Below are 18,449 nucleotides of genomic sequence, written 5' to 3' on the forward strand. Positions count from 1 at the left end.
ATTAGTCATAGTTTTTAAATCTATCCTGACAATCTCTCTCTTTTAATTGGTATATTTAGACCATTTATACTTAATATAATGACTTAGCCATATACATATATACACATATATACACATATATATATATATATTGAAAATCCCTGACAATGTTGTAATTTTTGCTTTCAATATTTTAAAAAGCTCAAAAGCAGACTAGTCTATTATACCATTTCTGTTGTTCTTTCTTCATTCCTGATGTTTAAAGGTTCCCTTTGGTATCATTTCATTTCATTCTGAAGAACTTCAACTTCCTTAAACAATTCTTTCAGAGCAGGTCTGCTGGCAACAGATTCTATTCTTGTTCCTTCATCTGACAATGTCTTTATTTCACTTTCATTCCTACAGGGTATTTTCACAGGATATAACATTCTGGGTTGATTGACAGTTCTTTACTTACTGCACTTTAAAAATATGTTGCTACTTTCTTTTGGTCTCCATGGTTTCTGATAAGAAATCTACAATCATTTGAATTGCTGGTCCCTTATTGGAAAAGTGTACATTTCTCTAGCTATTCAAGAATTTTTTCTATGTCTTTAGTTTTCTAAGACTAGATGTGACCAAACCTGAGTTTCTCTGTGATTATCCTGTTTGGGGAGTTTACTGAGCCTCCAGAATCTTTAGGTTTGTCTTTCTCTAAATTTGGGGGGTTGTTAGCCATTATCTTTTCAAACATATTTTTAGCATCTTACTCTTTCTCTTCTGAGACTTCAGTAACATTAATGCCAGACCTTTGGTCATTGTCCCACAGGTCTCTGAGGCTCTGTTTTTGATCCATTTTCCCCTCTGTTGTTTAGATTAGATAAATTCTATTTGTCCATCTTCAAGTTCACTGACTCTTTCCTCTTTCATCTCTTTTCTGCTATCTAGCCCATCCAACAAGTGTTTTATTTTGATTACTGTCATCTTCAGTTCTAAAATTTCCATTTTAGAACTTTATTCCTGGGTCTTCAAGCCAAATAATTTTAAGTGGTATTCTGAATATTTTAAGTATTATAAGACTCTGGGTCTTCTTTAAATCCTTTGGAGTATGATATTTTTGTTTTAGCATGCAAAACAGGCCAGCTAGATTTAGGCCACAAATTCCGACGTGTATTCTGTGGGCTTAAGCTCCAACATTAGTTCAGTTTTCAAAGCCTTTGTTGTGCTCTTTGGATCTGTCCCAAATATGTACTACTCAGTTGTCAGTCTGGGACCTAGCAGTGCTCTGCTAGTTCCATTCTTATAGTTTATGCATGCTGATCAGAATCATTCACATATGACAAATGTGTAGCTCAAGAGTGGGCCTAGAAGTTTAAAATAATAATAACAGGATTGCTTTCCTGAGCTCTCCCTATTCCACAATGTTCCCAGTAATTTTTTATTCCCTAGGCTCCTCTTTTTGTCCTCTGGCCAGAAAGCTGGGGCTTTAGTTACTCTGCTTTGCCATACATTTCTGTGACTGTATCCATGTCTACAGTAAGCAGCAAGAATAGGAGTGGAAAGGTGAAAGAGGGATGGCAACCACACTGCTGGTTTAGTGGTATTTTGGATTCTCATCTTCTTCCCCAACTTATCTACTACTTACTTTTCAAAACCTTCAAACAGCTTCTCTGTGCATTCTGTTCAGATTTTATACCGTATTCAGTGGGAGAGACAGTGTGGAGTGTTTTTACTCCATCAACTGGAACTTTAAAAGCTGGTTTAACCAGAATTCTGACAACAGGTTTCTGTTAAGTTATATTCCTACTAGGCTTTGTTTCATAAAACTTAAGCCTGCTTGCTCACTTACATCAGCAACACACACTTCGGTCCAAAAAGATCTAACAGGCTTGGCAGGTTCTCTTTTAGAGTATCCTCACTCCTTCCTTGTGGCTAATGAAAAAGGCAGAAGCCTTCATTTCCCTTATCACGGTCTCTCTGATATCAAATAGAGTTCCCCTAAAATTCAAGTCAGTGCCCTAGAGAGCAATAGAGCAATAGTAGTTGAAGGTCATTTTATTCCTGATGTTTAGTACTTGTCTCTGTTCATTTTTAAGTATAACTATGGTAACATTCACTTTAATCAAGTCCAAAACACATTAACAGATTACCTTAAAGATCACACAAGCTCTCAGAGTAAAGTTCAATAGAGGTACTTCTTTATGCTAAGTACATAATTTTGAAGGACAAAAGATAAGGAAAAATAAAAATTAATGAGGGGCGCCTGGGTGGCTCAGATGGTTAAGCGTCTGCCTTCGGCTCAGGTCATGATCCCAGGGTCCTGGGATCGAGTCCCACATCGGGCTCTCTGCTCAGCGGGGAGTCTGCTTCTCCCTCTGCCTGCCACTCCCCCTGCTTGTACTCTCCCTCTCTCTCTCCCTCTGGCAAATAAATAAATAAAATCTTTAAAAAATAAAAAATAAAAAATAAAAAAAAAATAAAAATTAATGAAAATAGAATCCAAAACCTTAGGCAGAATTAGAGGAGCTGAATGAAGAATGAATAAATCAAGTATTATATAGCCAACTCCCTCCACAAATACAGTGAGACATACTAATAGGAAGGGCTAAATTATTTAGATAATTGTGACACTGACACTATGGGAAATTCAAAAATGTGTTTCTTTTTTGTGCTTCAGGAAAGCAAGGAATTAAAAAAAAATGCAGGAGCTGAAAGTACAAAAGACAACAGCAGAGCTGTCCTTTGTAACAAATGGTCCAAAAATATGAAGTGCTGTCATCTTCAGTCTGATTTTGCTATGAATTTTTGGAAAGTGATACTAAGGTATAATGCAAAGGGGGGAGTTGAGAGGTAAGTTAATGTCTCCCCCAAAGCTTAAGTGTGCTATCCAACAACACCTACATTAGTAGCAATGAAAATAGTTAATGCCGCCAAATAGGAATATTTGAAAGAATCTAAAAAAATAAGAGAAATAAAGCACACTACCTGGTTTTGAGTTCAGCAAAGAATTAAGAATAATGTCCTGTTTAGATTTCACAATTAATGTTAAGTGTACATAGAAATAACAATAAAACCCTACCACCAAACAACAGATGTTTTTTAAATAGCAAAAAATTAAATAGAATTTTAGATATGCTTTGTAAAGATTAACTGACCAAACTCTAAAATTCTCAACAATGCTTATAATCACTTCTAAATTACTGCAACTTACTGGGGAAAATAAGGTTAAATCCTAAAATATTATACTACAAAAGAAGCAAACAATACCATACTAAACAGTATTAACGGGTGAATCCTAGACCAAAGGAACCAATGAAGCAAGTTACAAAAAAATAACTACCCCCACCTCCCCTAAAATTCAGGGGTATCACAATAAAAACACAGGATCCCTTTCAACCCCTCAAAGAAAATTATTAGGCAGGCATTCCACCAAACCTAACAATACATGGTCTGATTATTTCTTTTTTCTCCTAACCACTAACACTAGTTCTTATGATGTCAAGACACTGTCCAGAACACCTGAAATACTTGGAATCTGGAATGTAGAGTCCAACGCCTTGCTAGTCAGCCCTTTTAATCCATCCCTACCTTTCAGGAAAATAGCACATTCCACACAATCTCAATTAGACACTTTCTTCTTTAGACTTAAACATAATACTTGATTTATGTATTGTTGAATACAAATGTAATCTGTATTAGATTACAGAACTTCCTTCCCTCTCCATCTTCCCCTTACATATTTTTCAACCTTCTTTCCAGTCTTCTTGAAAGAAAACACACACACACACACACACACACAACTAACATATCCATGGGTCAATCTCAAGCTTACTTATTTAAGAGCTTGATGGCATCTATCTTAAATGTTTCTATAGCTAATGTTCTTAAGCTACTATTTTTTCCTTTTATACCTGACCTTCCCCTAAATTACGATAGCTATGTAACATAAGTAGAGCATGTACTGTTACATTCATTTTAAATACAGCTGATCCTTGAACAACATGGATTTGAACTGTGTGGGTCCACTTATAGGTGACTTTTTTTGATATACTGTAGTACTGTAAATGTATTTTTTCTTATGATTTTCTTAACATTTTCTTTTCTCTAGCTTACTTTAGTGTAAAAATATAGTATATAATATAGAGAATATACAACTATGTTTTAATCAACTATTTATGTTACCAGTAAGGTTTCCCATCAACAGAGGATTGTTAGTAGATACATTTGGGGAGAGTTAAAAGTTATATGTGGGACGCCTGCATGGCTCAGTCGGTGAAGCGTCTGACTTTGCTCACATCATGATTTCAGGATTCTGGGAATGAGCCCCACGTCGGGCTCCTGCTCAGAGTGGACTCTGCTTGTCCCTCTGCCCCTCCTCCCGCTCATGTGCATGCTCTCTCAAATAAATAAAATCTTAAAAAAAAAAGTTATATGTGGATTTTTGACTGCACAGGGGGATGTTACCCTAACTCATGCGTTGTTCAAGGATTAACTATAGAAGGAAATGGGAGTAAGTTCAAAAGAGTAACTTCCCCAAAGTGAGATGCAGACAGTGGCAGGCTGAATCTAGAATTGAAGACTCCTGATTTCTAGTTCAATGCTATTTCATTTATAATATGTACCTCTTCTACCAAAACGGTAGAATGTCTTTCAAGCCATACAAATCCCATACTTCAAAATTAATGCATACAGCCTTCTGATGAAGCTTTAAACAAAATATTATCTTTCCTATGTAAGGCATACCAATCAAGAGATACAACCAATAAGTGTCTCTTGTGAAAAGTATCCATCAAAAAAACGAGTATAGGGACACCTGGGTGGCTCAGTCGGTTGAGCATCTGCCTTCGGCTCGGGTCATGATCTCAGGGTCCTGGGATCGAGTCCCACGTCCAGCTCCCTGCTCAGCAGGGGGGTCTGCTTCTCCCTCTCCCTTCCTCCCTGCTTGTGCTCTCTAATAGATAAATAAAAGTGATGGATTTTAAAAGTCCTCTTTCTTCCTTCCCCTCCTAGACCAATGGTTCTAACTATGACCTCCAGAGCAGCAGCAACAATAGCAAATCACCTGGAAATCTGTTAGAAATGCAAACTCTCGGGCCTCACCCAGACCTACTGTACCATAAACTCTAGGTATGGAGCCAGCAATCTGGGTTTTAACAAACCCTCCAGATAATTCTCATGTACACCAGAGTTTGAGAACCATGGTCCTGGACTGTCAATGCTTTGAAATATTTGCATCTGTTTCTCTACGTACACAAGCTTTCCACAACTTGTCATTTTAAGAATGCCTTCTCCATACTAAATTAACTGGACTGCTAGAATATATTTTTAATGACAAGTTTCACTTAGTCCTGTCCAGTGTTCCATGAGTTTTGGCTCATGCAGAACAAGCATAAAACTTTAGATACAAATTGCTATTAATTTAATAGCCTTAATTATCACATTTCACTGACTCCGTATCTATAAAAATTGCATTTAAAAAAAATCTTTTGTCTTTCTCATAATGAAATAACATTTTCTGATCATTAACAAGCCTTATGATACAGTATTTTATTTCTTATACAATAATACTTTGTATGTGGATAACAGTACTACTTTTTATGTCCTATGTTTTCTATAAAGAAAAATCCTAAATACTTGAGGGTGCAAGTTTTCTAATTTGTCATGCATTTTAATCATTTAATACTTATTCTTCTGCCCAGTTTCTACAGGTTGCACTGTGGAGCTAATATGCCAGCAGGTACAGGTCTTGCATTTCTTTTTCTTTCTTCTGTTGTCTGATAACAAATGTAAGTGGGAATGCTAGGAACTGTTAAAAGGAAGTAAATGAATTCTTTGTCTCACTCTGCACAGATGTGCTGAATTCACACTTCCCAAAGGAGAAAGAAGATATTCAAAAGGAAATAAGGGTCACAGTATATATAACAAATGTTTAAGGAATCAGGATATATGAACTACAAGGTCAGGTGGCTTGCTCCTCAGAATTCTGAATGATGTGGTAAGAAAGGAAAACGTCAAAGGCTAGATGGTAATCTAGGACACACGGTACATATTTCGACAAGTCTACAGCTGCATTAAACATAGATATGCCTACTTGTTTGAAGTTAGAATCTGGCAATTAGTAATCTATTTAAAACCTTTCACAAATAGATGGTAAAAATGGAAGTATGTCAGTACTTAACATTTTAGGAAAAGTATCTAGGAAAATTTTTAAAATCGGAACTTAAAAGCATCAATATTTAAAATATAAAGTTAACAACAGAGAGAGAGAGAGAGAACACTTATAATATTGTTGTGGGGTTTTTTTTCAGGCAAAAACAGAAAAAGGAGGGGGAGGAAACATCCCCAAAGTTGAAACTAAAATGTCTGAATTACAGAGATACCCATAGACATTTTAGCCAAACAACAATAAGGTTTTCAAACAGACAGATAACCTGTCAGGTCAATAAGAACAGTATGCAGCAGGAGCCACTTCAATGGACTGAGACTGGACTGGAGGCAAATCCCACAGGCAGCCTATTTTTCTAAGTGCCAAATAAGAATGACAAAATTGTAAGAAGTCTATAGGAAGGATGAAAAGAAATTATTAAACACCTTTATAAAAACCTACTTGATTTAACACAGTTTGTCATTATACCCAGAATGCAAAGAAGAAATGAACAGACTCTAAAATAGTATTAGAGAAGAAAACGCACAGGAGAAATGATCAAGATCAAAACTCTAGTCCTTAACAGTTGAAACCACCACAGATTATAAAATTATGAAGGGGATTCAAGTTATGATTTAATATTTATATGACAAACATCATTGTTAAAACATATCCCAGGATCAATAAAGCCTACGACTTCTCTAAACAGTTCCTCAGAGTTCTGCACTTATAAGGTACTGTCTTTAATCTATTTCCTATGACCAGCTTGGTAGGTAGGTAGTCACCTGGAAAAAGAAAGCAAACCAATTTCAAATCAAGCAACTGAAAGGAATCCGTGCTAATTTTCACAAATGAGCAAAGAAAACTTCCCAGAGAGCCAAATACCAAAAAATCACAAACAAAAGCTTTATAGTTTATACCAGTGTGATAACAATTAGCATATCCCAAATGATAACCTTACAAATTACCATACAAGAGAACAGTTCAACTCTATATTAAGATAAGGTCAAGTGACTTTTGCAACCAGACAAAATATCGCATCCCTGTGTGTTTGATTCTAAATTGGAGCCCCTTAGAATATTAAAGTTATTAAAAGCTCTAGGGGACAGAGGAATGATACAAATGACAATATTGTAGTTTCATCAAACATTGGCAACTAATACACAGTGGCTCTGTTCTTGGAATGAGGCCAGTGTATTTTTTTTTTTTTTTTAACAGAAAGATTTAGGATAGTAAGCAACTAGAAAACTTCTAAAATATTTTAGAAAGAAATTATACAGTCCTTTAAATCTTGCTAGGAAAAAGAAATGGAGGTGCAAAAAGAAGGGGAAAACCAAGTTTGCTACCACCTGCTCTCATTAAAAGGTATTTTTTTTCATATTTACTTTTACAGTTTTCTTTGAAAAATACTGTCCATCTATTCATCCCTTAGAGAATAATTAAGCACAATATTAAAAGAAAAACCAACCAAACAAAACAATCCTATACAAACCTGAAGGAAAAATTAATCGATCCAGATGTTTATGAAGGTTTATGAAAGCTGAATAGATGGGATAAAATTTTTAAAGATAAAAGAGCAAGCTTTCTGATATTTTCCCAAAAGTGGATGGAATTATAAGATAAGCATCTAATCAGTTCTTAATTAAAACAAAGAGGAATGCCCGTGATTCAGAGCAACAATAGGTTGCCCATTCCCAAATAACCTATGAAGCCAGGCTTGCTTAAAGAGGGTAATTGGTAAGGTTCTCATGCTAATTTTTTGGATAATATCTTTAGATACATTTTCCACTGAAAAAGAAATGAGTATGAGAAGTGTTCTGTTGTTGAAATGAAATGTTTCTGGCTTTGATCCTTTCTAATGTTCTCCCTTTCCAGTTCTCCTCATCTCAATCCAGAAACCTCTCCATGCAGAGTTCATGCATTTTCCTTCTCTATTTTAGTGAAAACACACCACATTGATTGTAAGAATCTTACTAGATTTCCATTTGTTTTGCCTCAGTTCCTACATTAATCCAAACAATAAGGGCCTTTAAAACATTCATAAATAACCTGCTGCTGCTGGCACCTAGGAGCTGAGTGCTGCAATGTTAAGCAACAACAAATTTCATAGTTCAAGAGGCACAGTTAAGGAAAAAGGTTGCTCAGGAAATCACTCTTATTTAGCACAAAGATCCTTAAAAATTGCATGAAATCAGTCAAGTAACTATAGAAACCAATTTCTTCAGCTCCATATCACACGTCTCACACCTCAATTGTCTTTATTATCGTCTGCTGTCAGATCCTTAATCAGAAATGTGAACAGGCTTGATGATTTATTCAGCAGGGAAAAGGATCTGTAGGTCAAGTGAAAAATTTCACACACACACCCAAACACACACCACATCTTCAACCTTAGGTACTTTCATTTCCTTCTGTTCTCAGCAGCTCTGGGGGCAACTCCAGTGAGATCCAATATTAAGGCTCAATTAAAATAAGCTCCAATTAGTGGAGCTTTTTTCTCTGGGGCTAGAAAAGTCAGGAAATGGATATTGGGAAATGTAAAAAGTCAGCTACTGAGAGGAGGCTGCAGACATAAATGAACTTATTTGTTGATTTCTACAGTTGCTATGCAGAGGCCTCTGGGAGTAAAAGCTTAACCAGTCTAAGCTATAAACTAAAACCCCTGCAGCTAAACATGAACTGTGTGAAACAAGGGCTCCATTCCAGAACAGAAAACTGCTGGGCCCAGAAAATTAAAAGCCAGAGGCGTTTTCCATTTAAAACTAAATCCCAGTACCACCTCCCAGCCAAAGAATTATAAGCAGTATCAGATTTACAAAACGAACAATTACCCTGGAAAAATGTAGCCTATTGTACAGTCCCAGATGCTAAATCTCAGAAGTTTCTTTTTCTTTTTTTTAATCCCACGTTATATTCCTCCAAGTACACTGCTGTAGTTTACAAAGAGCCATTTCTAGACAGGCCTAAGCCTTGAAAATAAATTTTAAAAAGAGAGCACATAACTCATTGACCTCATTTGAAGTACTGCCCTTGCCTTCAGCAGTTCCTGTCCTTCCCCAAGGCTTCTGCAAATGGTATGCAGCAGCAAAATAAACCCTGACCTAATTGCCAGGAGAGAGCTGCCAACCTTCCCTCCAACACAAAGACAAGCATGGTAACTTGAAAGTCCTACCTCTTTGGCTTTCTGCTTTAATCTCAGCTGTTCTGGATCTTCTTTATTGGAACGACTCTATCAAAAGAAAAGAAAATTTTAATAGAAATTACTAGCATCTAAACACCATAGTTGCCATTAAATATTTAATAAATGACAATTTTCTCTTGTGATTGAAAACCTTAGCTCCAGGGGAAAATGCCTCAATCCAGTCTGGTGCACTCCCTCCTTTACGCCCCCTCCCTCTCATCATCTGGGCTGGCTGCTGCAGTTCTAGCCCCGAGGAAGCTTATACTGAAAATGATGCTAACAATGTCAGTCAGGTCCAGTTGAGGCATGACGTTGTTCTTGTTAGAACACTAAAAACTAAAAAACGGATGGTACAGATGAAGGAAAAGAAAAGAAGGATAATTGCTGGCTCAAAGAAGGAAAGCAATCAACATTGGCTAATCTTCAGATAAAGCCATTTTGGGAAAATATGTTATTTCAAGGACTGTTAAAATCAAGAACCTCATAGGGTGATGTATGAAATTGTTGAATCACTATATTGTATACCTGAAACTACTATAACACTGTATGTTAACTGGAATTAAAATAAAAATTAAAAATAAATAAATTAAAATAAAATCAGGAGTCTGACTTTGAATCAAATCAATCTCTTTAGAAGTATAATTCTCAAAAACTAAGTAGGAAATACATCCCAGTGTTTTCATTAGAGTATCTTGTCATCTTTGGGTCCTCCATAGCATTTAATTGAATGCTATGCACAAGTAAATGTCCAATAAATGTTATTCAATACTGTTTTCCATACTGATTCAGTTCAACATTCAAAATTGAACAATCTAACAGGACTGCTATTAAGGAGAGAGCTATCTTCTATATGTAATGCTATGATGAAAGCGGTAAAGAACTTCATTTCTGACACTATGAACGTCTGTCCACTGAAAAATATGCTCAGGAGTATTCTTTTTTTTTTCATTCTAACAAAGTTATCTAAGTCCTTATAAATCTGAATATTTGTTCTATAAAATGCAACATCAGCTAACTAAGTATAGCTAGCAAAATAAAAGCTAAAAGTATTTTCTTATTTACTAAGTTTACCTGATACATTTTACTAATGTATCAGTACTTTCGTTAAAGGGAAGTACAAGAAAGAAACCATTTAGATTTAAGAGTGCCTTGTAATTTTTTTTTTAAGATTTTATTTATTTATTTGAGAGAGAGAGAAAGCATAAGTGGGGGCGGGGGGGGGCAGAGAGGGAGAGGGACAAGCAGACTCCCCACTGCATAGGGCTTGATCTCAGGACCCTGGGATCATGACCTGAGCCGAAGGAAGCTGCTTAACTGACTGAGCCACCCAGGTGCCCCAAGAGTGCCTTTTAATTTTAAACACATGAAGTGTTTAAATTAAATTTAAATAAGGCTACCAAAAGCTAGTAACTTTTTTCTTCATTTTGTCCTCTATCTACTAAACAACTTAACCCAAACTAAGATAAACTCCTTTATTATTCCACCTACGATATGAGACAATAAGCATGTATATAAACGTATTTATCTTAAAAATGTGTGTGTATGTATGTATATAGATATACATTGTGAGTGTATGATTTTTGCCCCAGTATGTAATGGGCACATTTGAATATCAAGTCTTTATCACTTAACCAATATTTATTGATTATTCATAGATAAATTCTACTCTGTGTGCCTCTATTCTGAGTCTGGAGATACAGAAATGAAACAGTAAGACAAAGTCTCTGCTTTCAAGTGACTTATATTTTAAGAAAAGAAAAATAGTAAAAAATTTTATTAAAAATTAAATACAGTTATGATAGGTAAAACATTTATGATGGGGAAAAATTTTAAAAAACAATTACTGATAGTTGCTAAGTGCTATAAAGAAAATTGGACAATGTGATAGAAAGAAGGAGTGTGTGTGGTGGGGGGTACTTCTTTAGCAAGGACAGGAGAGAAGACATCTGAAAAGTGACATTTGAGTAGAGCTCTGAATGACAAGGAGGCAGCCACACAAAATTCTGGGGGAAGAATACTCCAAGCAAAAGGCAGAGTTTTTGGGGCGCCTGGGTGGCTCAGATGGTTAAGCGTCTGCCTTCAGCTCAGGTCATGATCCCAGGGTCCTGGGATCGAGCCCCACATTGGGCTCCTGGCTCGGCCGGGAGTCTGCTTCTCCCTCTCTCTCTGCCTCTCCCACTGCTCATGCTCTCTCTCTCTCTGTATCTCTGTCTCAAATGAATAAATAAAATCTTTAAAAAAAAAAAAAAAAAAAGGCAGAGTCATTGCAAAAGCCTTAAAATGGGAACAAGCTTGGTAAAACTGAGGAAAGAAGGAAGGTCCGTGTGGCTGGACCATGAGAAAAGTTGAAAGAGATAAGGTTGGAGACCACGTAGGCCAAGATACAGAGTTGAGGTTTAATTCTAGTCATAAAAAAAAGCCACAAAAGGGCTTGGAACACAGGAGTGAGATGCCACTGCTCTGACACTTTAGAAAGATCACTCTGGCTGCTCTGCAGTGAATGCAGCACTGTAGGGATCCGAGATCAGAGGCACAGGCTTACAGAACAACTCAGGAGACCGCTCTAAAACAACTGTGGTTTTAGAAAAAGATAAGGGAAACTTGGACTAATGTCATAGCAGGTAAGATTAGGTTGAAATATATTTTGGAGGCAGAGCCAACTAGATTTATTGATGGACTGGATATAGGGTATGAAGTAAAGAGGAGAATCGAAGATGATTTCCTAGGATTCTAGCCTAAGCAATTGGAAAGATGAGAATCCCAACTTTCTAAGATGGTAAAGACCAAAGCAGATGTTAAGACATGAGACCTCAACTTTCAGGTTGAGTCGCCTAATTAGCAGTCTATGATGCACACTTGGCACCCTCAAAGGTCAGTGTGTCTGGAGCAGAGCGAGTAAAGAAGGGAGGGATATGAGTGGTGGGCAGGTACTTTTTTAAATCTGGTAAGCAGTTTGGATTTTAAATGCAAGAGGAAGTCACTAAAGGCTTTCAAGTAACGGAGACATGCATGATTTGTTATGAAAACATTATTCTGACAACAGTATGAAAAACGGATTGTACAAGGAAAAGGAGATCAGTTAGGGGACATTATAAAAGTCCAAGCTGGGCCTGGAATAAATTGGAATAAATTGTGCCAGAAAGTAAGGATAAGGGCACCTGGGTGGCTCAGTCAGTTAAGTATCTGCCTTCTGCGCAGGTCATGATCCCAGAGTCCTGGGATCAAGCCCCACATCAGGCTCCCTGCTCAGCAGGGAGTCTGCTTCTCCCTCTCCCTCTCTCCCCAGCTTGTACTCTCTCAAATAAATAAATAAATAAATAAGAAAGAAAGAAAGGATAAGCTCAGTGAATGATGGAAACATGAGTAACAGACAGATGTACCAGTTGGAAGGGTCTCCTACTCAGGAGGAATTTGAGCATCAAAATAAATGATAGTAATGGATTAATAACCTACTGAATCAAATAGAAATCCAAAGCCCATTTTGATATCAATGAATACATGAATAAATGAATAAAAGAGAAAGGAAAGCTCTTCCACATACAATGCTAATAAATGTAGAAGATGATGAGAATTAAAAAATTACCATTTTATATTTACGAGTACTGTTCATCATAGAGTTGGCTGACTTAGGTAGATATCATCTATGGGCACTAAAGTTGATACATGGAGGTTTGGTGAAGAAGGGAATATTGGTATAATCTTGAAATACCTTCCTATGAAAAACTAACTGATTACAAAAGGGAAAATGGCAAATTTGAAATGGAGAGAATTGGAAGGCACCCACACAGCTGGGTGATCAAGGTTGCCTTTTGATAGGATCAGCTGAGAAGAATGTATTATTCCTGCCACAAATTCATTACCTAAGTCATGAGGAAATATCAGATGAACCCAGGAATTATCAGTCACCCTATAGATAGTAAGGCCTGTACTCTTAAAACCTGTCAAAGACATGAAAGAGAAAGTAAAAAATCTGACTAAAGGAATCTGAAAAGAGATGACAGTTGAATTAAACACACATTGTTGAATGGGACAATAGACCAAGAAGGAAAAAGAGACTGGGCTGAGACAGTTGGTGAAATCTGAATGGGGTCTGTGGATTACATGGCAGTGTTATATTGTTCACACCCTGACTTGGTAGGGTTATACAGCAGAATGTCCTGTTTTGAAAGTAAGCTTCAGAGAAAGGCTAATTAGAGATGATAGTTGCACTACTGTAAATATATAAAAAACCTCTGAATTGAAAGAAACAAAGGAGAACAAAGGGATGAAAGAGAATAATAATAAGGGTGTGTGTGTGTGTGTAAATGCAGAGATGGAGAAAATGTTAAAAATGGGGGCATCTGAGAAAAGGAGATGAGGATTCTTTATCTAGTTCTGACAACTTTCCTGTAAGTATGAAGTACTTCAAATTAAATTAATTTTTTAAAAAAGTGATTAGTATACAAAATACTCTAAAAGGGGAGGCTGCCAATAACACTACAAATTTTTTTTTTTTTAAAGATTTTATTCATTTATTTGAAAGAGAGAGAGACAGCGAGAGCAGGAACACAAGCAGGGGGAGCACGAGAAGGAGAAGCAGGGCTTCCCGCCGAGCAGGGAGCCCGACCCGAGGCTCGATTCTAGGACCCCGGGATCATGACCTGAGCTGAAGGCAGATGCTCAATGACTGAGCCACCAGGCACCCCAATAACACTACAAATTAAAACTAAGGTGTTTAAAACAAAAAAATCAGTCTAGTGCCCAACATTTATGACTACTCGCAAAGGACCTATGCCTATGGAGAAATGTGAAGCAACAAAAGGCAAACCACAGTGCAACTAGCTTTCACCCCTTCTGACACTATAGTCCAGGAAAATGTTTCAGTAAAGAAGAAAGAAAATATATTTATATATAAGATAAATATCTTCTTACCTGTTCTTTTATTCTCTAACCCATTTCTGCCCATCCTATATTTTGTTCCATATAATCCTAATTAATCCTAATTTTACCCATAAATTTCCAAACTTTTCTCTCTCTAATTTAACTTGGCACATATCAAATTATATCCCTAAAAAGACGTTGAATATTTTTAAAAACATTTTTACTTGGGGCATGCCCAGTCAGTTAAGTGCCCAGACTCTTGATTTCAGCTCAGATCATGATCTCAGGGTCTTGGGATCAAGCCCCACCTGGCGGTCTGCACTCAGCAGGGAGTCTGCTTGAGATTCTCTCTCCCTCTCTCTCTCCTCCCTCACCGCCCCCACCTCAAATAAATAAATCTTTAAACAAACAGTTTTTACTTGGGGGTGGTAGGTATGATCCTAGGCACACAGGAACTGAGAATGAGGAGACAAAAGATTGTATCTGATTAAAATAATTAACTGAAAGTCACAGTACCACACCATTCTGCTTATGAGAGATTTTATTAGTAATTTCATTTAAAGAAATCCTTCAGAGAAATCTAAAAGCCTAGCAAAAACAAGACAGTTGGCTAACAATAAAGCCAAGTCTAACCTTGCCAGGTCATGTTCAATCATAAATCACGTAGGCTCTTACCTTGGCTACCCTAAGTAACATTTCTCTTTCTTCTAAATCCTTTCTCTGCTTCTCCAATTGATCTAGCTTTTCGAGAAATTTGAGCTGTGATCTGGTATCACTAGACAGGATGTAATTTTCACTTGCCTGGAAAAAAAGAAAAAAGAAAGTCTTACGATGGTCCTAGGCAAAACATTCTACATTAGGTCTTATAAATCAGCTAACGACAATACTAACATACATAGGGAGCTAAATTTTCAGGATATAATATTTATATTTCTGATAATACAAACAACAAAAAAGAACCTTAGTCATCCTTAAAAGTTGAGAGGTAATTAAGCATTTAAATTTCAGAGCTTTCCTAGTAGGCCTCATTCAGAGGGGATAAAGAGAAGCCAAGCAAATCCTAAGAATAGGAAGTAGAAAGCAAGAGAGTATAACATGTACCTATAATCTAAATCTTTTTAGTTAAATTATTGTCCATCTCTGCAGACCTTAGTATAATTAATTAAATCTTAGGCTTGTGAAAGACAAAACAAAAAACCAATCACTTCACTAAAAAATACACCAAAGATGAAAGTTATCGCCCTTGTTTCCACTGTTGGATTGGTCTAACCTTGGCAAGTGAGTACATTTTCAATCAAAATGTAACATGAGATAAAATGGCAAACATTTAAAATCCTAAAACTTGTTTTGAGGATTCCTTTAAGCTATGAACTTGGGCAGAAACTATAGTCAAAGAAATTAAGTATACAATTTATAAATGAGAGCTGTAACAGAGAAGTATAATTATTTGTCTTAATTTGCTCCATAAAATGATAAAATTTAGTTTCATTTACTCTGATATTCTAGAGTGTAAGACAGTGCTTTCCAATCTAAATATTTTGTAATTTTCTTCATCTGATATGATCACCTATCTCTCCTAATACACATAAGACGGGGGGGGGGGGGTGCAGTGGTGGGCAATCTTCCCAATCAGCATTTAAGATATCCTGCCATCTATAGTCATCTCAGTAATTCAGACATTTAAGCTATGGGATGGAGATTGGGGGAGACTGTATAATAGGAAAACTGAATGTTTTTAAACATTTAGTCCAACAGTCAGTGCCTGGCTTAGAAATCATAGGTATAGCACCAATCCCATCTTTGTTTTATCCCATGCTTATGGCTGATTCAATTAACTGGGACCAAGAGATTTCATATGCCCAAGATTCCTTCTAAATTAAATTTTTATTGTTGGTATTTAACTAGATCAAAAGAGTATTACATAGTATAACGAACAAGGATGTATTAGTGCTACTTATTTTAATTCATGTTTAATACAAAACGAATTCTCAAATGCTTTTAAAGTTAAATAATACAAGATAGAATATGGAATACATTATAGGCCAACCATGAGGCATAAACATAATAACCAGTGGTTTCTTAAATACTTCATCTTTACCATGTTTGTGCTCAGATACTCTGGAGATAGTTTACTGACAGAATTTAATTTTAAAAGGACAACAAACACTAAATTAAAAAGGGGCACAGACTTTCTAAAATTTAACCCAATACCATCCCTGTGCTAAGATCCCTTCTCCTTCTCCCAACTTGGAAACAACTGCCTCTGGCTTAATGCATCCTTCCTTTATTCTTACAGATGCTAAACAAATGAGTGCCTCCCCTATTCCTACTGATTCCCCAACCTTATTTAAACAAGAGTAACCCCAATCTTAAAACATTGCTTCCTGTCTACCAAGCTGGCCTAACTGAAGTCTTTATGAACCACTAAATAGGGTGGGTTTGGTTTTTTTTTTTAAGATTTTATTTATTTATTTGAGAGAGAGCAAGCTAGAGAGAGAGAGAGCAGACAAGCAGGGGAAGGGGCAGAGGAAGGAGCAGACGGCCCGCTGAACAGGGAGCCTGATGTGGGGCTTGATCCCAGGACCCTGGGATCATGACCTGAGCGAAGGCAGACGCTCAACCGACTAAGCCACCCAGGTGCCCCTAAATAGGGTGGTTTAACAATAAAAATATAAGGACTCAGACCAAATGATAACAGAGCAAATCAAGCAAATCCCATCTAAAGAAAGCACTACAGCCCCTTTCAACTAGAAATCACTGAAGGGCACCTGGGTGGCTCAGTCGGTTGAGCATCCAACTCTCGATTTCGGCTCAGGTCATGATCTCAGGGTCCTGGGATCAAGCCCCACAACAGGCTCCTTGCTCAGTGGGGAGTCTGCTTGAGGCTTCTCTCTCTCTTTATCCCTGCCCCCCCAACAGCTTGCGCATGTGTACTCTCTCTCTCTCTCAAAAATAAATAAATAAATTTAAAGAAAAGAAACACTGAAGCTTCTCCACAGTCACTGGTGTGCAGAAGACTATAATATACCTTCAGTGGGAAAACACCTGGCAAAAAGATCAAAAGCTTTGTATTGCATGTGTCACTTTCTACTTCTTTACTTAAATCTGTTTATGGACTATGATTAATTAGATAATTATATATAAACATGTGAAAGATTATCAAAAGCAGATGGATGTCAAATGCAAAGAGATGGTGGAATTTTGCTTTTAATAAAAATAAGCTCACTTTTGTGAAATTCGTGGGATAAAATTTCCCACACTGTACAGATAAAAAAAAGTCCTATCAGGGATGAACTGAAATATAAGGACAGGGCTAAATCTGTGACACAATGATTATTATAATATCAAAGTCCACAAAATAAGTATAATTTTGAACTAGATCCAAATATAACTAAATGATTATTACTTCTGTTTAAAGAAGAATAATAATGTAGCTACAAATTCCAGACAGTGGCATTAACTGTATTAAGGAATGAGTGTGGGGAAAGGCAGGCTGGGGAAAATCAATCAGGATAGGCAGTGTATACAACAAAAGGTTAAGGAAGTGTTAGCTTTAAGCTAAGTTACTGAGGTTCCACGTGGGGTAGATATTATCCATTTTGCCTATGGCAACTAAATCCTTAGAACATATGCTATTGATATACAACAGAAGAACTCCATCTGAAAGCTGGAACACACAAGAGAGATTTGGAGGACACTCAGAACAGTAAACCCTACTTGGAAAAATTCTATTCCACACTAAACTGTACAGTTACATTTTATACAGAAACTGCCCATTGTAAATAAAAGTGCACTCATGTATCTCTGAAAATATATAATTGAGGTGGGAATAGGAGAGAATCCAGGTTTGAAAAATTTGCTAAGACGTTACAGTAAAAAGCCAAAAAGGAAGAAAATTTTCCCCACATCCCAATATTGAAGGAAAACTGATTATCAAGTCAAACTAGATTATTACAAATTTAGGATGTTAATTGTAATCCCCAAGATAACCACCAATAAAATATCTAAAAAAGTATACACAAAAGGAAATGAGAAGGGGATCAAAATAGTATATAACAACAACAAAAATCAATCCAAAAAGGCAGTAATGACGGAAACGAGGGACAAAAAAAAAAAGCTACAAAGCATACAGAAAATAGTGAAGTAGCACAAGTTTTTCCTTATCAGTAATCACTTTACATGTAAATGGAATAAACTACCCAATCAAAAGGTAGAGACTAAAAGAATGCATAAAGAACATGACAGATTACAAGCTGTCTATAAGAGATTGAGTTTGGATGAAAGGACATGAATAGGCTCGAAGTG

At 36.6% G+C, this 18,449-nt stretch overlaps 1 protein-coding gene across 1 annotated transcript in view; it reads right to left on the bottom strand.

Annotated features, from left to right (window-relative positions):
* Window positions 1-18,449, bottom strand: part of TAF4B (TATA-box binding protein associated factor 4b) — a 124,588-nt gene that overhangs the window by 34,504 nt on the left and 71,635 nt on the right. Inside the window, exons 12-13 of the mRNA XM_032421293.1 lie at window positions 14,820-14,945; window positions 9,276-9,332 (exon numbers count right to left, since the gene is read on the bottom strand). Coding sequence (XP_032277184.1) covers window positions 9,276-9,332; window positions 14,820-14,945 — 183 coding nt within the window. The remainder of the gene's footprint in view (window positions 1-9,275; window positions 9,333-14,819; window positions 14,946-18,449) is intronic.

Source organism: Phoca vitulina, unplaced genomic scaffold, assembly GCF_004348235.1.
Source record: "Phoca vitulina isolate PV1807 unplaced genomic scaffold, GSC_HSeal_1.0 scaffold24, whole genome shotgun sequence".
Lineage (NCBI taxonomy): Eukaryota > Metazoa > Chordata > Mammalia > Carnivora > Phocidae > Phoca > Phoca vitulina.